Source organism: Tauraco erythrolophus, chromosome 2, assembly GCF_009769465.1.
Source record: "Tauraco erythrolophus isolate bTauEry1 chromosome 2, bTauEry1.pri, whole genome shotgun sequence".
NCBI lineage: Eukaryota > Metazoa > Chordata > Aves > Musophagiformes > Musophagidae > Tauraco > Tauraco erythrolophus.
Window position 1 is genome coordinate 133174637 of NC_141466.1, and position 26377 is coordinate 133201013.

The 26377-nt window shown below is 43.0% G+C and overlaps 1 protein-coding gene across 1 annotated transcript in view; it reads left to right on the forward strand.

The window, feature by feature from the left end:
• Positions 1–15032: 15032 nt before the first annotated feature.
• RIN2 (Ras and Rab interactor 2) overlaps positions 15033–26377 on the forward strand; it is a 49754-nt gene continuing 38409 nt past the window's right edge. Inside the window, exon 1 of the mRNA XM_086631174.1 lies at positions 15033–15116. Within this exon, the coding sequence (XP_086487300.1) occupies positions 15060–15116 (57 nt within the window). The 5' untranslated portion in view covers positions 15033–15059. The remainder of the gene's footprint in view (positions 15117–26377) is intronic.

A 26377-nucleotide genomic window follows, 5' to 3' on the forward strand; every position in this document is an offset into this window, starting at 1 on the left:
AACTCCAGGACTCTTTGACCCTGACTTTGTTGAAACATACTTCCAACATGAAAATAACTCAAAGTCTTACTGGTTTTCCTTTTGTGCATGGTGTGTATTACATATGTTCACATTCCCTTTCTTAACTTGCCCGTGGATCTGTAGCCTTGTCTTCCTCTTAATCCTTTGCTTAATAGTTTCTCTTAATGGATGATGCTTTTTGAGTGTATGCCAAAATATGTATTCAAATACATTTGACAATGAATGTGTGGACAGCAATGGAAACACTTGCTTGACTGTCTTGACTGTGTTCCTCACTGGACACACTGGTTCAGATGAAGACTTAAAGCTGTGGAGCATGTGGAGATGGCAGAAGGTAGGTCTGAGTGATTGATCAGAGCAGCACATTGAGTCAGCGCATGGAGAAATGTTATGTACCATAGAAGAGTACCCTCTTTTCCTGCCCTGCAGATGCTTGGTCAGGTGCTTAAGGCAAAAGCCAAATGTTCTGGCATGGAGTGCTTTCTCCTTTGCGGAGCAATGGAGAGAATTGCCAGCTGTTGTTAGCCAGCTCAGCCTGGGCCAACGTGGCAAAGTGTTGCCTTTTACTCAAGCTTTGTGCCGATTCTGTGAGCTTTGTGATAACTTTAATTTGGGAATTAAATAAGGCCCAGACTGAGGTCTGAGTATGCCTGCTGCCAGTTTTGAATCTGCTTGTTTGGAAAACTGCTCACCACTTTTTGCGAAGAAGTTTTTAAACTGAATTTCCCATTTTGTGGTTGTATTAAAACAAACAAAAAACCCTCCAAATAAACAAAAACATAACCTTCACAAAAATAAACATGCGTCTTTTTTGCCAGCTGGAGCCTTGGCTTACTGTATGTTGCATAACTTGCTGAGACTGTAATTTTTGAGGAAAACAGTTAGATATTGGCAACTATGAGATGCCAACACTCAGTAAATTGTTGTAATGAGCTATTTTAGCTGCAGCTGGGGACTTAAATAATTTCTTCACAACATTCACAGTAGTTATTGCAAGATGGAAAATCCAAATTTGAACACTTTGAACAGTTTGGGAGAAGGAAGCTAGGGCTCTTGCAGTGTGTTTGCTAAGGGCCATGCCTGTTCAGTTTGCCTGTCTGGGAACCTTCAGGGTGCTCTAGATCATTTAAATTGCGTCTGCCCGTGTGCCACAATATAACCCCAGCTTTGTACATGGGTTTCACTAGCATCTGTCTAGAGACAGCTGTTCAGAAGGGTGGTGTTTTGCCAGGTGTGAGTAGAAAATGTGACTCTTTAATCCTATGACTTTTACTGCTAGTAGTTTGAACTTGATTGACTTAAATAGTAGCTGCAGTAAAACTCATACCCTGAAGTGTTTCTCTGACCTGGGAGTTGCTGCTGTTGGAGCCGGTCCAGAGGAGGCCATGAAGATAATCCAAGGGCTGGAGCACCTCTCCAATGAAGACACGCTGAGAAAATTGGGGTTGTTCAACCTGGAGAAGAGAAGGCTCCGGGGAGACCTTCTAGCAGCCTGCCAGTACTTAAAGGGGCTACAAGAAAGCTGGAGAGGGACTTTTTACAAGGGCGTGTAGTGATAGGACAAGGGATAACAGCTTTAAACTGAAAGAAGGCAGATTTAGATTAGATATTAGGAAGAAATTGTTCACTGTGAGGGTGGTGAGGCACTGGCACAAGTTGCCCAGAGAAGTTGTGGCTGCCACGTCCCTGGAGGTGTTCAAGGCCAGGTTGGATGGGGCTTCGAGCAACCTGATGTAGTGGGGGGTTTTCCTGCCCATGGCGAGGGGGTTGGAACTAGATGATCTTTGAGGTCGCTTCCAACCCAAACCATTCTATGATTCTATGAAACTGCTTTTTAAAAATGGAAACTTTAGAAAATTATCTTTGAGCCACGAGTAAACTTTTCCGCTAGTTAAATATGTCGAACTTGTGAAACTGTTTAGTTAAGTCAGTTACAAATGTGGGTCAAGAGTCTACTGGCCTGTCGCCCGTGCCCCAGAAAGGTGCCATCCCTGCCTGTCCTGCCATGTGAGAAATACCATGGCTCTACTTTAAAGTGGGGTAGAATCCAGGAACTTTTAATACAATAAAAGCAATGAACAAAAGTTCCTGCATAGCAGCAATGTTTGGGTCTTACCAGCTTGTCATGAGGAGTTACACAGAAAGCCTCTGTTCTGGCTTCTGTCAGTGGTCTTCATTTTATATAGTATATTCTTCTTTGCAAACTGCGTTGCTTGGAATTTTTGGCTTATTTGATCAGAGAAAAAAAATGAAGGCTCATCATCAAGTGAGCAGCCAACTTTCCTTTGGTTAATTCAAATTTTTTATTCAGTGGGTCTGTAAAAATTCGTAATTAGTGTTTGTTGCACTGATAAATGCTCAGCTCATCTGTTTTGGCAGGAATTCCCTACAAAGGTATTCTCAGCGTTTGTTTTGCAGTATGTCCCTTAAAATATTTTAACTTTATTGCAAACATTTTTCTAGACGGTATGATCTGCCAAGATAAATACTTGGTTTGTTGTAGTGCGGGTTCATTTTTTGATGTCCACAGGAAAACCATTATTTCATCCCTTGGTGTTTTGTGATGACGGGGCGTATGCTGGCGCTCACTCACAGTGTATTTCTCACGTGGTTAACAGCAGCTGCGGGAGCCAGGGAGGTGAGTTAGCTCTCTCCTGTTCTTTGCTAAAGACAGTGCACCAGCACGTGCACGCCCGCTTGGCAGACATACCGGGCATCTTCCTCTACTGCTGGCGGTCTCCTATTTGCCATTCCATAGTCTGGACTTGAAAACCATTGCATTTATGACTCCACAGGGAGCTGGAGGCATTTTTTTCTTCTTTTTTAGTATTGCAGCCTGAGAGCTGTGTCTAAATTCAGCCTTTTATTTAAGGTTTATTTCAGGCCAGGGAATACATAATATTGTGTCAGTTTCACTGATGCTCTGTTACTTTTTAATGTTCTGTGTGTTGCTTAACATTTGGAGATGTTTTACATATTTTAAGAGCAGACAGTAGGTGATAGTTGACTTTCAAGAGTTACTAATAATGTTCTAATAATGGCTAGAACATTATTAGTTCTAATGTTGACCATCTAATAATAATGTTCCTGGCAGGCTTTTGGTCACATCGCTGGAGTACGGAATGTAAAACTAAGGAAAATTCTTGGGCCTTGGGATAAGCTGAGTAGTATGTCCAACTGAGGGCTGCTGGATGGAAACATGAACTTGAAAGTAGTGAACTGAAGAAAGTAGTCTTAATATCAACACATTGTTTCATACTGCCTTTCCTTCACAAACAAAGGCACGTGTTTATCAGCGTAGTCGAAGCTCCGGCTGGGAGGCCGTGTACCAGTTGTGAAGGTAGACTCCTTGGGCTTCTGTTTTGTTGGGCCTTCCAGTTGCCCCGCGTGGATGGATGCTGCGTTCTCCGCACAGTTCTGTCTGTGAGAACGTTTCCTTACCAGGCAGGGACAGGCTTTTAACACTGGTTACAGTTGTTCCCTCCATGCTGGGGCAGAGTGTTCCCTTTGGGACCGACAGGCTGGGAAGGTAGCCGTTATTTCACTAGTGGAAATCTTCATTTGGAGCATATTACTGGAATCTGGTGCGTTAAAAGGACAACGAATCTGAGCAAGGTGACTCGTAGGTTCAGCTCATGCTCAGTAAGCTTTCCATTCAGCAAGGTGTTTATACGTGGATACTTTCGGCTGTGGATGGCCCCTCCGTTGTTCTCTGTGCTTTTCCGGATAGACGCGCTTTGTGAAACGAGCGCTAATGCAGCATAGGCCATCAGATTGAAACTGTGGTGAAGGTCCTGACGAAAATAAAACACCACGTCTAGCAACTTACAGATTGGATACACCATCCCTCACATCTTTAAAGTCCTGCTTAGTCTGAGTTCAATCTCCAAAGAAAGAGAGCTCATGTGAAGTTTGGGCCAGGTTTGTTATGTATGATGCCTGTAGGGTGACTCTGCCAGCGTTTTATGGACTCCCTTGCTTTTACTCCTTCACTGTCCAGTTCCTAGTGTAGAAAGCTGCTTGTCCATTGAAAGCTTTTTGTCTCAAGCTTGCCAGCTTTTAATTGAAGGCAATATGGTTATTTGCGTGGCTGCTTAAACCCATTTCTAGCCAAGCGTCTTTTCCCTGCCTTTTTAACAGTCATTAACCCTATCAAGGCCTCAGACCTCCCTCTTTCAGGTGCAGTGCAGCAGAGTGCCTGCACTGGAGTCAGTGCCACTCTGGTGTGCTGAGTCCTTGGGTCCGTGTTGTCAGTGTGTAGGCTCATTCCAAATGGCACGAAAGGTGATTATATTTCAATGCTGGGCCTGCCAAGGCTGCACACAAATGTTGGAAAGTGGCTAGGCTATCATTTCCAGGGGCCATCTCTTAAGTTCCAGCCTTGGTGGTCGTGAAATAGCGAATTAAACTGTTACTGTTCCAGGCCTGAATGTCGTACGGTGGTGCCAGCGCCATTTGCGTGTGTGAGTGTAAGGATGGCTGTGGTTCTGTGTGAATTTACACACGTGAGGAGATCGGAGAGAGGTGGATTTTTGTGACAAGCTGCCAAGAAGCATGGCAGCTGTTCGAAGGTGCTGGTGGACTTCGAATGCATTTCAGATCAAGAGATTAATGAGCAGAAGTTGTCAAAAGTTCACCGAACATGCAGGCTTCAAGCAAATAGTTATTGCTGCTGAATTCTGCAGTGCTGGTAGCACGGGGCAGTCGGTGCTTGGTGCTGTACAAAGAAGCAGTGGTAGAAAGCTTAGACTAACATGCCACTAGCAGGATGGGCAAAGCATGGAAGGAGAAACAGAATTGCAGAGTGAAAAGTGATTGAGATGTTTTTATAGCTGGATTACAGTCTGGGTCTCTTTCCGCTATGCCCTGCCAAATAATAGATTCCCTGGACAAGAGAGGGATCACTGCAGTTGTATTCTGCAGATTATAACTTTTATCTGAAGGGGAGAAGGGGGGAAAAATTTGGTCCTAGTCCTTCCAGCAAAGAATAAATGTGGGGAATATGCGTGGACAGCAGCTGCTTCTGTTACATTTGGGGCTGTAAAGGCAAAAGAAAGAGCTTTGCTCTCGCTTGAACCCTGTAGCAGCATTAGGAAGCCCAGCTGATTGTAACAGCCCTTCTGGGCTGGTGAAGGAGGGAATAAGAAGAGTGGACCAGCAGTCCCTCTAGGCTTATGCCTTTCTAGATGTCAAGGGATACTCGGCATCAAATGTGGGCTGATGACTTGGGGGTCATTGGCCACAACAGGGTCTTTCCGGGCAACTCCAGTTGTCCTGTGTGCAGGCCTTGGGGAAGTAATGGAGTAGGCTTGATTTCTGCCTGTAGGGCGAAGCCGATACCAGCTCCTTGCTGGGCGTTGTTCATGTTCACCTTCTCTGGTAAGGGTTGGGGTAGGACTTTGCAGGTAGGAGGAGACACAGAACAGTGATCCTGCCCATGTGAGGTCATAGTCCACAAACTGAAAGAAAGATGTGTTTTTCCTCCTTGATTTGCCTTTTGGCACTATGGTTTTGGAAGGAAGACAGAATGGGAAAATCATAATGAGTGTTAGGGGTGGATTGAGTTCCCCTAGCTCAGTCACAGCAGGTCAAGTTACTCACTCGAGAGATTTGTGACTCCCCAGAGACATGAGTTTGTGTTTGTGCAGGGGATACATCATAGCTGAGGTACAGAAGAATAGAGAGAAATTAACTTGTTGATGTTTGTTTTAAGAGTGGTTGATAGACTTCGAAGTTTTTTTTCATGTTACTGAATTTATACAAAGAAACTGTATAAAAATAACTGACACCAGATGTAGGAGCAATAAAATAATGCTGTGTTTATCTTGAAAATCTGGTATGTAACCACAAGAACTATATTCACCCATTGGCAGCTTTCTCTTTATTATCTGCAGAAAGAGAATGATGGAATTTGTTAGCTGTTAAACAATGTATTTTTTCATTTGTAGAAGGACTAGGTAAACCTGTATCCAAGCATGCTTAGACCCAACCTCCCATACACAGTGATTGCCAATGTGTGTTGCTAGCAGTCGTGGGAATCTTTTGGTACCGGTTTGTCAACAAGAATTAAACTTAGAAATATCTTGTCATCTGAATGCTGCCTCGCTTTCTGGGTTTGATTGCATTTGATTCAGATCAGAAAGAGTTTCTTAGTGTCACTTTTTTTCTTTCTGACCTATGTACATTACGTAACTCCCTGATACAGCAAACATGCGGGGTCGCCAATCTGTTTTACTTCAGAATGGTCTCCTGTTGTCAGTACTTTGACCCAGTTTCACCATTTCGACAAATGAGGCTTATTTTCTTCTAAAATACTTATTTCAAAACACTTTGTCCCAGAAGAGAGGAGAGAGAAAACAAATTGTTTACACAAGCAAACTAATAGTGGAGAATTAAACACCCACACTTCCTTCTTCAGGAGTTCCCCTGCTAGTAGTTTCTATGAGCTCATAAATCCAGCGAGGAAAGAAAAACTTTTAATAGTAGTGAAATGGGTATTGATGTGACTGCTGATGCTGCTGAGAAGCAAAGCTTGGTGCTGATGATATTCGCTGTACCACTGGGCGATCAAAAATAGGTTGGATAGAGAAGGGAAAACTGCTCATCCCAAAATCTAGGGAGGGGGAGGACCTTCTTTCTTCCTTGTATGGATGAAGACAGCCTGGGAGAGGCTTTAAGCCTTCGTCTTTACTGTAAGAGCCAGTTGTTGGCAGTAGCATCAGTACCTCCCTCTCTCTATATTGGGGTGTATATGTCCTGGTCTTCTGAGGGACTTGGGGAAAGAAGCAGATAGGTGAGTTATTGGGGTGATGATCTTGAACCACCTTCTCAAATACAAATGTGATGTTGGAAGAAGGGGAAGGGGATAAGAAGGCTGCTCAAATCTGTGTAAAATGCCAGATCTTGGAGGTGTTGTATAATATGAAATAAATCTGTCTTTCCAGGATCCTTATGGGGAGAGAGGAGTAGAAAAGGAGAAGAGTTTTAGTAGGAAATAGAAAATAGTGAAAACTGCAAAATGTGAAGAGAATTGACTGGTGGGAAAACTTGCAGGTCCAGAGAAGAGAGCAGCAAAGTCATGGGGTTTCATCCCCAGGGGTTCAGCTGCAAGAGTGACAGCAAGTTGGGTATAGGGGCTGGGGCAGGAGAAACTGCGGCTCATCAGGCCAAGTAGGCTGAGAGAACAAAGCTAGTGATGGACAACCCAATGGAAAAAGGCAACAAGGCCAGCAAAGCAGCAGTAATCTTCGCGTTGTTGAAGAATTGCAAGTCAGCGGTGGTAGATGATAGAGGTGCCAGAGATGGTTATCAGAGGGAAAAGTTATAGAGAGAGGTCAGGGGGAACAACTGTCCTCTGGAGGAGGATCAAGAGCAGCAACATTAGGACAGGAGGGATGACCTGTGTTTATGTGACTTCGAAGTTACACAGAATGAGACCCAAGCCAGGAAGTTTGGTTGAGACTAACATTGTCAATCCCGTGGTGTATGTATAAAAAACAGGAAGAGGAGTGGAGTCAACTTGGGACAGATATTTCGACAGCCTTCAGCTTTGAATTTCCTGGGTTTCATTGGTGTGTGTCATAACCTTTTTGTTTTCACTATTTTTTTTTTCATAACGAAATGAGATGGAAGAAGAAACAATCAACAGTTTGTAACAGAATAGTATGTCATGTTTGACTTCTTTCATTTATTTGGCGAAAGTATGTTTAGAAACTGAACTGTAGATTTTAAATACTTGAGTATCCGAAACTCCTTTGTCCCTCAAAAAGAACGTATCTACCAATTGAATCCTTCCAGCCCTCCAAATAAGCAATAGTTCAGTTGTATGAAAAAAAAATAAACATTAAAATATTTCAGTGCATAGTTGGTCGAAGTTGTGGGTGAATTTTCTCATAAAACAATCACTCTTTATAGCCAGTCTTATATTCCTGATGCTTATGGGAAACATACAGGTGCCTACAATGATTTAAACTTCTTTGGTGTTTTTTCCAGATAGGTCAGGTAGGGCCAATACAGGCAACAAACAAAGACTGGTCAAATGAAGTTTGTTTTCTCCCTGGGATCTTGTGTGGTTTTGTTTTGAGGTGTTTTGTGGTTCTTAACTCCTACTAACATTATGAAATAAGTCTAAGCATTTTGTCTCATATGATGCGTACATGGCATAGCTGAAAGGACGACGAGAACGCTGTGCTTTGGGGTTTATCTTGCTGTGTGGGCACAATTGTACGACAGTGAACTGACTCGCAGGCATGGCTCCATCTGTTTTTTTGACACTGTACAGTCAAAGTGTGGTTCAGGAACAAGTTACACATTCTGAGCTTGATGCCTTTCCCTCTACGTAATACAGGTTGACGGCACTGTGCTGTAGCAGTGCAGAAGGTGTGAAGTCTCTAGTGGGGCTAACCCAGTTGGCCAGTCTGTCTCTCTAAAGCCAAGACACGCAATGATGCAAGCTTCCTACATTGAGTAGTTTATCCACTCGTTTCTGGTGGATCTTAACTAGGTTAGGTCAGTGGAAACTCTCTCTGGTACAGGCATAAGTGTTTTCCTGTCTGCTATGTTTATATGGGAGATCTTTATATGCAGAGCAATGAGTTTGGTTTAATTAAGTGAAAGATTTTTCTTACAGGACTGTAGAGAAGTCTATGACCTGGCTGCTTTTCTGCAACTCCCGTTCAATACTCGGGCGGTCTGAGTGGCCGTCCCGCTGCGGAGTCTGATCAAAGCAGAGCGAGAGGCAGCGTGTACCCCGGGGAGGTGCTCGCGGGCCGTACCCCGGGGAGGTGCTCGCGGCCGTACCCCGGGGAGGTGCTCGCGGCCGTACCCCGGGGAGGTGCTCGCGGGCCGTACCCCGGGGAGGTGCTCGCTCCGCAGTGGCCCGAGAGGAGCAGCTGTTGCCGTGGGGGTACGCAGCGCCTCCTTCTGCCCGTACCGAGAAACCAGGCTGAAGAGTGACAGTGCCTGATGGGACAAATGTAGCAACTGAAAACATGTAGAAGCACAAAATGGTATGTCAGCAGTTGGGACGTAAGGGAACCTTATCCCACTGATCAGAATGTTTGCACATCGTTGAATTCTGCTGACTGCCTGTACCTCGTATCTTCTTTTCTTTTCTTCTTTATGGGAAGAGTAATAATTTGCCACCAGTTACACAGCTGTCACTAATTCCTCCATGGAAATTAAGTGACGTTGCATTTCAGATTTTGCAAAATGCATTAGGAGGCACGTTGGGGGAGTAGTAAGCAGTGTTTACCTGTTACCTCTTGCTTTTTGAAAAGTTAATGTATTGCATATTTCAGCTTCCTTTTTAGTTTTTTGAAAGAGTATTTTTTTCTTGAAAAGGATTGCAAACAGTCATTCATGGCCTTTCTGCCTACATGTGTAGTGAGTGTCTATCTTTGTAAGATTTTTTTAGCTTATTATGGGCAGAAATACTGTTGCTCGCTGACATTGTGCTGGTGGCAACCAGGCTTTTGGTGGGGCGGTAGCTCACACAAACTCATTATGATCAGGTAGCAGAGATAAAAGGAAAAACAGCTCCTGAAGAAAAAGGAGATTTATCAGGGAATGTTTATTATTTCCAAGCTTTTTCAAATGCTTTAATTAAAATGACAAAATACAGAAATATGGCACTGCGTAAAGAATGACTTGTCGTTTTTGCTGTATGCATTATTTGTTTTCTACAAGTAATGCGCCCTTGCATTATTTGAAGAATAAGGGGGGGGGGGGGGGGGGGAAAGACTGTAAACCCTTTCTGCAGCCAGAAGAATGATGGAAGTTAGAATCCTTTTTGCATAATCCTTTCAGTTTTTGCTTGTGGATACAGCTGTGCTAACACAATGCAACATTTGAGTTGAGAGGTTTGCAAAATCCTGGCACCAATGATAATTTTCAGACTGAGGCTTTTATTTGATAGGTTTTTCAAAGTGATACTGTGCTCAGTTGTATCTGTGTCCCTGGAAGTAGGCTTTCAGTTAACTTCTCAGAGGAAATACTTTCAAAAGGAAAAGTTTGATTTTGCCAAGAATCAGATAAGGTCAGAGTAATTAGACAAACCAGAGCTTTGTAGGTTAGAGATGAACGCAACCCTCTCCATAGGGTAGTGCAAACGTGCCAGGAGAATGGGGAAGTGAAATGCATGAGGATGCTTAAATTTGCTGAAAATCTGAAGCTTTGTGTTTATCTCTTAGCATATTCTCAAGTGTAGGCTTGCATTTTAGAAGTATTTTTTTCACAGCTTTAAAAAAAGTAAAATGTATTTATCCTTCCTGTTCCTGGCTTCCAGTTTAACCCACCAGAAAATGAGTTCACTGAATTAATGGTAATTTTTTAAATTACTGTTTATTTATAAATTGCTCTTATAATTCAATTGTAATATGATGCTAAAATACCATAGGTTTTCAGATATCCATGTAGTAGGCTCTACCTGGCTTCCATGCATTGCTGTCATGAGACAGCAGGGATTGTATTTCAGCTTCTCTGCTGTACCCTGCTACTGGCAAAGTGGATGCCTAAGGACTGCACTGACAGGTACCAATCAGCATTAGTCTTCTGGCATCAGCTGACCTTTGCCAGCTTGTACTTAAGGTCTGGTCTGTGATTTTTCTCCTGATCTTCCTTGGCTGCAGAATAGTAAATCCCCTTTTTGTTTGCCTGCAGTAGTTTCTGTGAGTGTCTGTGCTCAGTGGCTGCATGGCCTTTACAGATTGAGAACGAAAGAGGACAGCCAGTTCCTTCAGTGGGATAACTTACACTTAAATACAAAAAAGTGGATTCTGTCACTTCTGTTGGTTGGCCAGCAAAAGCAAGGCTGCAGATCTTGCCTCTTCCTTCAGTGATGGCATTAATGGAATCTCTTCCTTCTATCCTTTTGTCAGTGTTTGTAAACAGAAGACTCTACACCCCCATCAGGTCTTGTTAGGTTGGCCAAGAGATCAAAACTCACAGTTAGGAACTAAGGAAAAGATAGCCATGCAGTCGTAAAGCCTTGATTCCTTAGGAAACCAAGCGGAGGTGGTGTAAGGAGGATTGCAGGCAGGGGCTTTTTAAGTTCCCCAGGTCACTGTGGCCTTTGCTTTTCAGCTCAGGGAAGGAATACAAACTGTCTTACCTTTGCTAGGCCTTTTAGCTAAAGAAAATGGGATGGTTTGTCTTGTAAAAGCAAGATTGGAATGAGAAGATTAGAGGGAAGGATCCTGATAAGCCCAGGAAGACAATGATTGGCACTACTTTGGTTAAGTAGAACAACATATAAAATAGCGAATAAAATTACAGGAGAGGGAGGAAAGTAGGAGCTGTTTTAACAAGAAGTCAGAAGTCTCGGTTACATCCAGGTGCCTGAATGGTGCTCTGGCATTCCTGTGTAAATGAAAAGCAGGAGGAAAAGGGAATGGAAGAAAGAACATGAAAAGCACCAGCCTTTTTGAAACACAGAGCTTGCATGGCTGTCAGCATCCATGGAGCAGCATTGCATTTCAGAAATTTGCCAAGCGAACAAGTCATTCCTTTTCTCTGCCCTGTCTTGTCCTTTACACACACGGGCTTTGTCCTGGATTTGAAGAGCTGCAGGAAGACAGCCCTGCTGGAAGGGAGCCACCTAAACATCAGAGCAGCAGGCAGTAGTCTAGCACCTGCTGCCCTTTGAGGGCTGAGAGCTGTGGAAACTGCTAAGTAGGTAAAGTCCTGACCACCTAAACGCAGAGGAGGCTACCTTCCAGATGGCTGCACAAAAGGTCACATGAATTATACAGCGAGTTGGCTCCTGCAGCTTGATGACATTTTCAGATGGTTTCCGAGCAGTCACCCGGGCAATGTCTGAGCAATTCCATTTAGGCTCTGCCTCAGTCCTTAAAACGCAGAGGAAGGAGAACTTGCTTGTCTCTGATACGTACAGAAGAAGACATGCTCTACCATCTCTCTCTGCCCAGCTCACCTATCAAAGAAGGGAGATTATTCCTTTCTGACAGCCTCATACTGTCTGAACTCAACATCAGAGCAGTGGCTTTTCAGCTGGTTTTGGATCTGAATAAGTGTGAGATGTGGACAGCTGTGCAGAGAAATTAAACCTCCTGACAGTAGGTTTGCTTTTCTGCAGTTATTTCTGTGCACCGTGTGGAGGTACCTCTGAACTCCGAGGTGGGAGACAGGTAGGGGCCCACCCTCAGTTTTTGGAGTGTTGTGTCCACCCCTGGCCATCCATTTTACCAGTGGGTCTTAATGTCTATTTCCACATTGGGTGGCCTAAAAAAAGCATATACACCAAAAACCCCAAAATCAAACAAACTACCAAATGCAAAAAAACCAACAACCCAACAGCAGTGTTTCCCACTGTGCTGATTTTAATCAGACATACTAAAACCCACTCAAACATGGAATGGTATTTAGGTTTACCCGAAGTCAGTCTGAAATTGCACTGTAACCACAAAGGGTAGCGTGGATTGATTCACTGGCTGTGTAGGGAGCTGAGAAGAGTAAGGACTGGAGCTCAGCTGAGGCTCAGAGTTATGGTCATACAGGTAGTAGTAATATTACATAAATAGTAACAATAATAGCAGCTATGGAAAAGGGTAGAGCTTCAGAGCCTCTTACAAGCAGAACAAAAAGTGGTCTTGTTTGAGGCTTTCTTCTGACTTGGGGTCATACCGCTCTTTGAAAGGCAAACTGTGTATTTGTATGTTTGCATTCTTGGGTATGTTTGCTTGTGGAAGCTTATAAACATCTGTTCTGTTTTGAAATAAGATGAATGTGAAAATCTTGGCATGGTCTTGTTTTGGTAATAGGATTGCATGCAGACGTCCTTGTGGCTAAATTAAAAAAAAATCTAAAAACATTAGATTTCCTGCAAAGGGGTCGTCGTTTGCAAACGGAATGATTAATGACTGAGCCTGGAGATGCATGTACAGCTGCACGATCTTGCTCATAAACCCCTAGTGTAGCTCATTTAAAATCTCTGTTCTTTTTCTGTGGAATTGAATTTGGTGGTGTCCTTAAGAGGATAGCATCAACTTGGAAAATTTTTCTCATTCCTTGTTGGTTTTTGTGGGTCTCCCTCCACTTTATGTCTTTCAGGTGCAAATTCCCTTTTCAGAATTCATTGAAAGAAAACATTTTTGTAATTAAAAACCTTGTTATATGGGAAGCTTTAGGTTGTTTAGAATGGCCTGTATCAAATACCAAAAGTCTTTAAAAGGTCTGATGCTCAGTGGAGCAACTGTTCTGTACCTTTGTGCAGGTGGCAGGTGAGGACGCAGAGCTCGGCTGCTTTACTGGCACCTGCAAACCCACCCGCTTCACTGGGCTTGTCTCTTGGAGGAGTCGAGTTATTTAGGCCAAGTAAAGCAACATGGGTCACAATACTTGGGAGCCTCATCAGGAATGGATTCTTTTAAATACGCTGATTTATAAATAAAGTTTGACATTTTTATTTTATTTTTTTTCCCAGTGCTGTTTTTTGTCTTCTCTTGGTCATCCTCTAGTGCTTGGCTTTCACAAGAATGCAGAATTCGGTATTTTTCTTTCAACCTTTAAAGTCTGCAGACTGCCTGGAAAACAGGCTGGTTCCTGAGTTTCCTGGCAGGGCGGCTTTTTATCCAGAATCATCTAAGTGGAAAAATGTAACCTTTTGCTAGTGCTCTTGTGGTATGACCTCTGGAAACAGGATGAACAATTTAAAGCTTCCTGCTACATGTTAAAACCAAGAGAAAAATGTTTCTTTTCTCTTGCTTCTCCCTCTCACCCTTTTCCAGTACTTGTACTTGCCAGGGCTTTTCGTTTAACCCTTTTTTCTTTTAAGCTCCCCCTTCTTCCTGGGTCCTATTTACCCTTCTCCAGACCCTCTCCTGAGGCACTAGAGGGAAGCAGAAGCTGGATGTGTAAGCCAGGCGTGGTATGTGTCGAACTTGGGTTTTTAACCCTCAGTGTTCTCGATCCCAGCTGCTGTTTTGTACAAGCTCCATCCGTGCCACTAAACTTGTTTTTCACTGCTGCTCCCTGACATTTATATTTTAATTTCTGCTTGTATCAAATCAAAAGCTGTGCCTCTATCTTAGTCTATAATGTTTTGCACCTGCAATATTTGCCATTTAGGAAACTGAAACTTCCAACATAACTACCTGCTCTATGGTCAGTAAACAATGTGAGCAAGGAGAAGAGTTAGACTATTTCAATGCAATTACAAGCTCACTGTTAAAAATCCTAGAAGGACTTTTTAGCCATGAAACTTGGCTCCTATTTAGTTCAGAAGTTTGTTCACAAATTACTGGTGTGAATTGGTTGGGACTTTAGAGGAACTCTAATAATCAGCTGGAGATCACCTCCATGGTAGTTCTCACTATGTGCATATGTTCTAGTTATTCATTATTCTTCTTCTGGGCGTTGAACCGTTTGCTCAGCTTACCGGATAGTGGAAAGTGCAGCTTCTTCCTAACTGCGTCTCCAGTTTCTCAGTTGAACATCACTCTCAGAAGACTTAATTGCATTTTAGGAACTTCAGACAGGACTCTTTGGGGGGTGTTTGTGGTTGGTTTGTTGGTTTTGTGGGGTGGGGTTTTTTTACATTTGTGGAAATATGTTTCCTCCCCTGTGGGTGATTTTTAATTTTTTTCCACTCCTGGTGAGCCCTGTTTATACTGTAATATTTGAGAGCAGATTGTAGTGACTTCTAATGTTTTGGTCTATTTGTACTTCAGGCTGAGGTCAAGCAAACAAACAAAGTGATTGTTATGTTTTAGCATTCTTTTTTAATGAGCACACTAAAATCTGCTCACAGCTACCAGATCAGCTGTGAAGAGAAGGGAGAAACATGGAACTCCAAGTAGCACTGTCTTTTTGAAGCAATTTATGGAAATAAAGGGATATATAGGAACTCTGGTAGGAAATAAATAGCACTGTGCTGTTGACGGAAAGGATTTTGGCAGAAGGCTTGTTGTGACTGTTTCTGTGGCTTAGAAAGGAATTTCCTACAGACTGGACTATAACCATGAAAAAAATGTCTCTACTTTTAGGAGCTCAAGGCATCTAATGAAGTCTTCCTGGGGAAGATGTCATCTTTGACAATGAAAGCCTGTTGTCTGGACAAAAGAGGAAGTTTCTTTAAGGTAAGTGGCATATTTATGCTGAACATAAAGCACATGGTTTTATGTGAAATGTGTGCCACAGAATGTGTGGTACACACTGATATGTAGCAAGCTTTTTCTGTAAAATGGGAAGCATTTCACTGAGCATTTCTTTTTACAGGTAGTATTTGTGGTTACATTAGCACCCAGTTATTTCATGTGTATGTTGTTTTCCTGTATGCTGAATAGAATATTTAGTGTAAAACAGCTTGTGGATTTCTTTGCTACTAATGCTGAGAAAATAAGCTTTATTGTGCACAGGCATAATATTGTTAGAGGTTTCATAAACTGGATTTGGGTAGCTTAAAGTTGCAGTACAGGTTTATAATTTCCATTATTGAACTGAAAATTGGTTTAATTTCCTTGCCTATTTTAAGGAAAATTGGCGGGGGCTCCTTGTTTCTGTGTAACCTGAACACTCACAAAAATATGCTTTGTATTCTCAATGTATATTTCAGTCCTTTTTGTGTTTTTGCTTTGTTTGAAGGTTTTGTTTGTGGTTTTTTTTTAAAGTGTAAGTGCATCTTGTTTGAAATCAGCAAGGAGCTGTTTTGAAATCAGCTGATTTGAAAGCTGGTTTGAAATGAGCAAGCTCACTGCCATGCTCTCAAAAATCCAGAAAGGCAGATGTCTGTGTCTTCAGGTGCCTGCATACTTTAAAGGAGTCTAATGCTTCCTCCCTTAAGATACTCACCCCAGCTTCCCAGATGCCACAGGCGCTGAGAGCTAGTACTTCTGTCTGGCATGGATCTGCTTATAGAGAGAAACCAGAAATAATTCCATTTAGTGTTTCTGTGTTCTGGGGGCTGTTTTGAGTTGTCGTGTGGCTTGCAGCACACGTAATACAGCATATTCCAATGAGAAATAGGTTTTGGGTGAGAGCCCTTCTGTCTCCCCCCAGTTCCATTCCATCACGGAACAGAGCTGGTGCGTGGCAGTGTATGAAAGGGGCCAGGAAGGCAGGATGCAACATACGCTCTCGCAGTGCCTCTGGGAAACACCTGGGAGGTGCAGGCATGGGCAGAGACCTCTCCAGACTCGAGGCGGTGCTCAGAGCTGCAGGGAGGTAGAGCTCTCAGTTAAAGCTCCTCCAAATATTCCCTGGAGCTGTTTAGGAATGCGTTTTTTTCCCTGGGCGTGAATATCTGATTTTTGTCTCATTAACAGCTGGAAAAGAGAACTTGAGAACTGGCTGAGAAAGGGTGTACAGCCTGCAGTCTTTAGGTTTTGTGCGTCTTCTGTGATCATCTTCACTTCTACATAGCTATAAATCACCTCTGCCTCTGGGAACTTCTGTCAAGGGTTAAACTTGATGACTTAATTTTGCTTTTTCCCTGGTATTTCCTGCAGAGTTAACTTGCATGATTGGCCCCAGGGTTGCTCATCAGTAATAGCTTAGCTCAGGTGTGAACAATCACACTGCGGAAGTAAACATGGGTCGGTGTCCTCTCTTCTGCTTCCTGCTCCGTGTGAGGTTTGTCAAAGCTTTGGGGGATCAGTCGGAGGGCTTTTGGAGGTGCGGTGAGTTTACTGTGTATTCTAGGGAATGCGGGATTGTGTTTTGGTCTTATGTGACAGAGACTTTGCAGAGCTGTCATCTTTCAGGTTGGCATCACAAAAAGCAGAGGTGCAGTAGTAGTCAGTACAGTTTTCAGAAAACAACCGAAACCCATTAGCTGTGTTTTATTTATGTGTAATGGAGGAGGTCTGGAGGCAGTGCTGAATTTAGTTGTAGAGAAGGCTGTAGTTAATGTTTTCTTCCAGAAGAAAGAATTAGTTGATCTGAAATGTAGTTAACAAAGCCTTTACGTGTGCTATGTGAGTGCAGCTGCGAACACCATGTACTTCTAGAGGGCAGGACAGGGAGAAGAGTGTCCAGACAGTGCCACCGTGTTGAAAGTATGCTGACCTATCAACCTGCAGTGTCCCACCACTGGCCAGGAAGATATGTGTATTTTTCTGATGTGAGGAAGACAATGAATTGTCACGTACACCAGCTTGGGATCAGGATTAAATACAACAGGGTTGAACGTGTCTGTTCTGCACTAGAATTTTGCTGTTTATTTAATGCCAGGGTCACAGCGGCCGTCTTGCTGGGCAAGGCTGAATTAACTTAATTTGCTTGCTTCTATTAGAATATTCATTGCCTGCTGTAGCTTCTTCTAGTGGAAGATGCTAATGCTTGCTGCCATCTCAGCTTGTATTACGAAAAAGCACACCGCTTCTCTTGTTTGAGCACTGCAGGAAATGGGATGGACCAGCCAGAGCTCTCAGTAGTGGCAACCAGCTGCCGCTTTACTCACTGTTCCTTTCTCCTGCCTCCTCTGCTGCTCTCCTCACGAGTCCCGTGCCATGCATTTCAGGTGTTGCTGTTTCCATTCTTTCTGTTCCTCTGGGACAGAAATCCTGTCCTTTTGCTGTCAGAATCTGACCCTAATGCTTAGGTGAGTAGGAGGTGGGAGTGGGTGTTCTAACAGAGGGTAGATACACACATGGCAGGCTACAGGCAAAGGGGAGCCAAGCAAGTGGTGGCTGGTGCCTTTAGCACAGAGAGCTACAATGACCGCTGGTGCGTTGTGCAGGACCAGTTTCTGTGTCAGCAGCTTCACAGTACTGGTGTAGTGACACACACGCACATTGAAGTGTTTGTTTCATGTGTGGCATGTTTTCTTTATCTTAAGGCAATCTTACCAGGCCAATCTTTAGGAAACAGACTATCAGTGCTGCAGTGGCAGCAGGTTTGCTTCTTTGGCTTGCCCAGAGCTTCATGTGGTCAGCAATAAACAGGGTCTTCTGGACTTCACAAATTGCTTCACAGTTTTGCAGCATGCTCTTGTTACGTCTCGTATCTCATAAGCACAAATATTAACCTTGTTTGACGGCAGTCCAGAGCCATATAGGTAGAATGGTCATATTTTCAAATCATAGCAAGAAACTGTCTCAGTTATGAGGAATATTCCTAGGTTGTCACTTATGCTTGTGCTGAAGGAATCATGATGTCAGTGGGACTGCAAGCAAGTGCTTGTGCCATTTTCTGCAGTCCTCTGGTATCTCCTTGTGCAAGTAATCTCCGTGTGGAAAATAAATGCTGGAATAGCTGTTTTGTGTGCCTCCTGTACATGGTGTCATGGTCGTAGTTACTCAGAATGATGAGGAATGCAATATGCCTGAGCAATTTCAAGACATCAGACTCTTAAGGCCATAAGAAACATTGTCAATTAAGAAACTAAGGTTGTCCTAAATTTTCCTAAGGATAGTCTGGCAGGGATGGCCTGAAGAATAGTGGGAATAAAAGATACCTCCAAAGTACCTTTTCAGACCTCTTACCATCCCTGGGAAGTTCCTTTGTTGGACGACTGTTCTGAACCTACCACATCAAATTGGAAACGTCAGGCAGGCAGCACATCTCCTGTGCGAACCCAGCGTCTGTGTGCGCGCGCTTGTGTGTACGGAGAAATTACTTTCTCCTTCTTTCCCTCCATCACACTTGTAAAATTGTGACAACGGTGACATTTCCTACAGCTGGACAGATGAGCAAAGAAAACACTTGGGACATCAGATTTTTTCAGTTTACATTATCTGAATTTGCCTTGTCTGCCTGTGTTTAGGAAACCTAGTGATTAGGGTATAGCCTTCTACCCATGCTGACCTGTACTTCAAAATGCTCCCCCAGGTGCACAGCCTGTGTAGAGTACTTACACATATGTTGTGCTTGTTAATTCACAGTTGCCCGAGAAACCTTTAGCGTGCTGGCACACAGTTCCTGAAGGCACTTAAATCCTCATAAAGAGTGTCTTCACTCTTGCCATTCTCAGCAACGTGCACGAGAAAATTCATTGACAAATACCAGTGGGAAATTCCAACTTCACTTTTCTTTCTGGTTCTTAAATAGTTCCCATTGCCAGAGCTTCTAACCATCTCTTAACTGTTTTCACGTTCATTCTTTTGACTGTTAGTTCACTAGGAAAACAGTATTGTCCCCATTTTACAAAGAATGAAGGTCTGTAGTTTTGTAGGTTAAATTCTGCCGAGTTGCTGTACCTTGCAATTGATGAAGGCTCAGAGCTGGCAAGTAGTAAAAATGAAGCAAAGATGGAATTAGGCTTGAGTAATTCTGAGACTGAATAGCTTGCCAGTGGTTGCAGAGGGAGTCTGTGGTAAAGCAAGGAGCTTGAATATATGTCTGACAAACATCCTTTTTACTGAACCATCCTCCTTCTCATCAAAATGTTCCAGTCTTTATTGAACTGGCATCAGAGGTTTTACACCACTAAAGCTTTTCTGTCCCAAAATCAAGTATCAGGTAGAACTTCCTTGCTTACTGAGGAATAAGACACCGAATAATGTTAGTAGTCTTGGGAATTCATAGCTCACTGTGCAAAACCAACAGAAATTGCAGCCACATATCAAAATATTTAATTGTATTCAGACGTTTGGACAAGTCCAGAAATAGAATTCTTGGTTTGTCTCGTCTCTGGCGCTTTGCCACCTCATTGCACAGGGTGCTCTTTGAGGGTTGCTACGCTCTGCTTATCAAAACAGGAAGGAAAAGATGTGATGCCAAAGAGGATGCAGATCTCCAGAAAGAAAGAAAAATGAGATGCTGGCAGGAAGTGGGGGTGGCAAGTGCTGAGGCTCGTTTGTCCAGTCTGATACTGATCCTTGCTGTCTTCAGCTCATGTTCCCTTGCCAGATTAGAAGCACCGATCTTACCTCTTCCTCTTTAACTGTTTTAAATCTCAGGGCTTGGAAACTTTCTGCAGTGGTCACCTTGACTGACTCTTTCAACATGTTCTCAGAAAGATGGCAGTTTGTTAATTCTCTGTACAAGCTTGTTTACATTTCAACACAAAAAAACCCACAGGAATTCACTTGCCATGCAGTGATGGATAAATGATTTTTCTAAAAATGTCCGGAAACAGACATCAAGTCAAAGCCATCTGTCTTCCTCTTGAGACTGGGAAACTCCTCTTGAGTTGAATGAGTAAGAAGTCCCGTAGCTGTGCTGAGCTTCTGAGAGGGGCACTGGTCTGTCTGATCCTGGGCATGTGCTTTCCCTGGTGCACGGCAGTGATGCGCGTGTGGACAGAGCAGCTTCAGAAAGGTGACTGTAGCTCCTGGGGAGTGTGTTGTTTCTAGTGAACACACTTGCTCTGATTTTTGCTGCTTATATGTCGTCTTAAAAGATGTAAAACATAAAAATGGAATACATGTGTTGTGAGAAAGCGCTGCAGACCCGAGTTGTGTTTGTGATCTGTACATAGGAGTTACCTTGTCACACCTGTCAGCTTCTAAAGGCTGAGGTCAGTCTTGTTGAACAAAGAACCAGTCAACAGTGAGCATAGCGTGATACATGATGAAAGGACATGTTGTGGTTTAAGAGGTTTGCATTTTGTTATTTTGTTCGTGGATTTTAGGAATGTAAACAGTACGTGGATATTTGAGACAATCTAATGTTTAGGATAGGTTTGGTGAGGGAATACTGTACTGGGTTGCTATGTGAATCCATGCTGTCTGAGTCGTAATTATTATTTGGGTTTAAAGAGTTTGTATTGTAGTTTCTTTTTAACTTACAGAACAGTGCTTTATCAGAAATAAATTCCAAAACAAAAACTTTAGCCACAAAAATGGCTATTTATCATGTTATAAGGTCTGTCTCCTTTTAATTTTGGGGGATTTTTAATGTTAAATAATTCACCACCTGAGGAAGATGTCATACTTTCAAATACAATTATTTTCATGTAAGCTACTTCTTTCTGTAGCATAGCAGGGTAGTATCTATTTCATAGCTCTAAATCTGCAACAGACTTCTTCAGATTACATCATCAGTCTTGGGGCTCATGTATGTTGTTTTACACTAACAGAGGCCTCTGACAAATATATCCATCCACTTCAGTTGTATTTTTCCTTTGGAAACTGCCTCTCATGGTCTTTATTTCAAGTCTCTTGAAACCAAAGGGTGACTTTTCCCATTATTTCCAGCAGAATAGGAATCATACTCTTTGCAAACAGAGAAATCTGTTTGAAGAATTCAAATATTCTGAGCGTTCCACTAAGAAGAAAGCAGCCTTCTGCTGCTACTTGTTTTCTCAGGATTGGATCTAATAATAGTACACGCCCAGGATCCTTCCTGCATTTTGTAGAAACATATTATTAACAGCCATCATAATGCTGGCCATCCAAGCATCCCATAGGCTGTGTAATGACCAGAAGCTTCATTGGTCCTGAATACTTCAGAAATTACGTCATAAAATCATGAGTACACCTTATGTTATTTCATACAATATGATTTGTCAGGTGCTGTTGTAACAATATGTGTCAGTTAACTGCAAGAAAATTCAAATGATCCAACTCCAAAAGACTTTTTTAAGCAGGAAAGAAAATAATAACTTTTTTTTTTACATGGAAAAGAATTTATGGAAAATCAGTTGCCATTTGCACAAAATATTGGCAGTGTATTTTAAATAATGAGGTTTTTATTCCTAAAGATAAATGTTTTAGTTCAGGTGCGGTACCTGCTGGTGACTGACGGGTCACAGTTTGATCGCAGAGTCTGTTCTGTTCTGGGGGACCTTGTAGGTCAGGTCCAGGTTTGACGCTAAGCACTTGACCTGGTTTCCTTGTCCAGGACGAACTGACTTTGCATAGGCTAAGGAAAGCCTGCCTTGTGGCAGGAGCATATGTAGTAGAGAATGTGAGCATAAGACTGCTTGAAACGTGCAATTTCGTTTGAGTTCTCTTTAGAAAAAGAAAAAATAAAATTGCTAAACAAGAAAAATTCCTCTTGAGAAAGAGTTTCTGACAAGTTCTTTTCAAGGCAGACATGCAAATTAAAAAGCGTTAAGATTACAATGTCTTCAAGATAAAACTGTTCTGCCGTGCTTGCCTTACGCTATTCTGATTTAAAGCATTTATAATTTAAACTCATTTTAAAATACTTGTTTTCAAGAACTTTATATAAGATTTTTATATAAGGAAATACCTTTCCCAGACGAAGATGTAAAAGGCAGTTGTGTTAAAGAGGCTGTACGTGGCAGCCATACAGAAATAACTACCAGTAGCTTTCAAAGATAAATTGGATATTGGAAAGCATCAGAAATCATGCTGCCATGGTTAGCTTTGAGGTATAAACAAACAAAAGAACTAACCAAGGAACTGCAGTGTAGGAAGGTTATACTGTGTTTAAATTCTTTTGCATTGTAGATCCATTCCCTCTTCCAGGGTCAAACTGATATATGAAATGACAGCGTGAAGAGTGGAATGTCAGCTTGAAGTTTTAAGCGTGTTATCGTGCTGTTAGTACAAGTTGGATTAGAATTCTTTGCTGTAGTGCCCAGAGATTTTGTTTTCTGGGAGGGAGTTGTGGGTTTTTTCCCCAACTGTTGTCAAAACCAATTAACACAGCGAAGTCAGTTAACAGCCAGATAGCAACATAGCAAGGCAGATGTTGAGGTGGTGGCTGAAAGCTTCTGTGTTGTATACTTTTCGGGGAAAGATGCTGAAAAACCGCTTTGTTGTGCAGACTGTTGGCCTGTGAGCCACTTATGTCTGTGGATGTGTCAGAGAATAGGGCACGGTCATCGCTACTGTGATGGTTCTTTATGACTACAGTTGGACTTGTGGGTGCAAAGACTAAGGTGATGTTGCCCGTGGAGAGGAGCTACTGAGGCAGGGCTGATTCATCCTGTCGTCGTGTCTAGCAGCTGGTTCATGGGAGTAGCAGCTCGGCTTTCATGCAGTTACCAGTGTAGGAAGTTCTGTAGGGAAAGAAGTCTGGGCTGTGGCGTTGGCAGCTTATGTTTCAAAAGCAGCTGCTAACGTAACAGAGGGTGCTGCACTTTGCTTACTGTCCCCCCTTTCTGTCTTTGAAGCAGAAGCAGACGCTTCCCGTGCTGCTTCTCGCAATACCTGGTGCCTCCATATCTCTGCCAACCAGCTAGCTTCCAAAATCTCCCCCTTGCCATCCTTACAGCATCCACAGGTTGTTACGCACGGATCTACTGGCGGCTGCCGCTGCGGTGGGGTGTGCGGTCAGTGTCGGGCTGGCTTCCCGTGCCCAGCCTGCCGACAGTTTCTGGCCTCTGCTCCAGCGGCCTCTGGGCTCCCGGCCTCTCCTTGAGCGCAGGTCCGGGGAAACCAACTGCTGGGTAGACTTGATAAACTGGATGGAGCATTGACTCGCCCTCCCCTAATTCCTGATCAGCTTATCTGTATGGATAGTAGATTTCTTTGAAGAAGCAGGGATTGCCATGCAGTCTGTCTCCTGCTCAGCTTGAATCTTAAGCAAACAGCTGACATTTGGAGGAAGACCTTTGAAAGACACATCCATTGCCAGGCAGAGCTGACATAATCCTTTCAGTGATTTGATGATAATTCCTTGAAAACAAATAGGTGGTCAGTTCCAGCTTGATTATTCTGAGATTGACTGTCTTTAAGATGCTTGTGTGCTTGGTCTTAGGTTTTATCATGCTCCATGCAATGGAAGGAGCTGGGGGTAGGGGTGATTCTTCTGGTTTCATGCTCTCCCTGGGCCCTTTGTGATTTCCCCCCTCAGCTGTCAGGCCCTGCAGCAGGTGATCAGACCAGTCCATGTTGCACTGGAGTAGTTGTATTGCTAACTCAATGCAAAGGCTGCTCTGCTGACCCTATTCGATGTTGCATGCGGCAGAGCTCTTGCCTGCAGTAGGTCTGTTTCATTAACAGATTAAATTCTTGACTAGTGTTTAATAGTATGCTGGGCTTCAGGTAGTGATTCCCATCACGAGTTCATAATTTAAACAGTCAGATAGATTTGCCGATCATTGTGAATCAGTTGCCATCTCTAATGAGGCTCCAGGCGCTGACTCATGTTGTGTGCTGGTAGCTGACTGGTGGTGCCTTCCTGCTGAGATGGCTCCAGGCAAGCCATGACGAGAAGCTCCAACATATTTACAGCTGACTGAATTGCTCTTCTTTGTGGCTACGTGATGCCTGACAAACTTCACACTCTCACAGTGAACAGGAAGCATCTTCAGGGAGTGCTGTGATTTAAAACTAAAACCTGAGCCTTTTCCATTGGAAAAGTTAATTTTTCAGCTGTTACTGCAGGATGAAGCACATAAGGCTTTTCTGTTCCTGACGTGGCTTCATTCGTGGCTCCACAGACAGTGTTAGAGCCTTTGTGGCTATCTAGTGGTAAAAGAGAAAAGGCAGTAATCTGTTCACTTCAAATAATAATTCAACTCTCAGTTGTGTTCAGGTGCAACTTTGGAAAGGTTTTAACAGCGGCAGTGAGTTGCTGCAGCAAATTGGGGCTGCATGCTACCTTATTGCAGCAGCTGGGAGGTTATGAGAGCCGAAAACACTGGAAACTTCACAGTGGATGCAGAATGAATTCCACTTTACTCATTCAGCCGCTGGAGAGACTGGGAGGATTTCATCTGAGAAACCTACTGTTTGGAGGCTGATAGGGAAGGTGGAAACCTACTGCCCAGTGTGGCTGGGAAGGGAAGGATATTGCCTTAATTTAAGTCCGTCTACTTCTTAATCTGAAAGCTGCATTTTCTGGCACTGAAGTCAATCAAAATTTGCAAGTCTTGTGTTTGCATACTTGAAAAAGGGGCTAAGTTGAAACATGTCATTCCTGAATGGAGGCCAGAAACTAGAGGGCAGGGAAGTGATGGGATGTATTCCAAGATACATAGGTAAAGGTGTGAAGGATGAGGGAGTTAAAAAAGTCAACAGAAGACTCTGCTGAGCAATTATGAGCTGTTTTAAGGAACTGAATGGAAAGCTTCAGCAGAACCAGGAGGGGTAAGAAGGCTACAAAAGCTGTAGAGACATGATAAGACTTGCATCAGCAGTGTATATCTTGTTAGCAGTAACAACTTGTATGGTTGTGTTTGACTACCTCATTGCACTTAGCAAACCTAATAAGGAATGTAGACTGGGGAAATTTAGCGGGTACTTAAAACTGAATGTCTTTTTGCTCTGTTTTGATATTGGAACTTCTTTTTATTAAAGAAAGCCCCTTGGCTGTGTGTGCCACTGTGAAGCACCATCGGTTATAAAACGTGATTTTAATCCAGGAAGAGGAAATCCTAATTTAAGTAATTGATAGGCTGTAATTAAACCTGGAGTGGATTTTGTTCAGCAAAGATGTGCTCTGTTTTTCCTGTATGCTTGTGTCACTCCTTATTTAAAAACAGCAAATTATATATTTCTTTCTGAACCATGTATTTCTTTCTGAACATGTATTGGGGTTTTTTCACTTGTGTTTATCTTGACACAAATAACAAGAAATCCATGGTGTCAGTATTTTAGAATGCCATTAGTTATTTAGAACTAACTTTAAGAAGGCACGTTCATGTTTGAAACTAACTGAATAGGTTAAGAGTGATTATTGTAGCTAGAGACTGTAATGGATTGTTCATCAGAGATTTAGGCCTAATAGAGCTGATCCCTCCACTTCTACTGCTTAATCACAGCTTGGAAGAGAAAGACGATTTTTCTGTATTTCTACGCTTGTAGTCAGCTTTTTATTCCCCATGGAGGCTGGTAGTTATTTTTTTCCATTAGTAAGCGTCAGCCCAAAAGAACGTTTCCTGCTACTGAGGCTAGAAGACCTGAGTGGTTTGAATTCCAGAGGTGTCCTGGTTAGATTGCAGAGTTTTGGGTGGCTGATCCAGTTATTGGCTAATATGTAGTGCCTAAACCAGGGCGTAGGTTCTCTGTTCCAAGGTCAGCACGAACAGCCCAAAACCCTAGGCTGTTTGTTGGGGTGGCTGAGCAACAGGGCACGATTTCACATCTGGGCTGGCAGGATCTAGTGAATTGTTGGAAGGAGCAGACGTAATCCCAGCCTGGTGCTGTTTGTTTCCTGGTATCTGCTCTGGAGCTTGTCTGACTCTTTCAGAGATTAGGTTCAGGTCATTAAGCCAGCAGAAAACTGGCCAAAACATGAAGTGCAAAAGTCTTCAGACCTTGTAGCAGGCTGAACCAGCTGCCAGGGCTGGATCAACAGCCAAGCCAGCTTGAGGGAAGAAGGGGAACCTCCCTGTTTGGGGGCAGCACGCCATGGCGTGGAACGCCGTGCAAGATGCTTCGGGTCAGTGAGAATTGCAGCTTTATTACATTTCAGAGGATTACAAGAATAAACGTATTAAGGGTGATGATGCTGAGGCGGTAGAGGCTTTAGAAGATAAAAAACAATGCAGAGTGATCTGCAAGATGCAGTCAGCCATGTCCTGGCTGGAGTCTGGAAC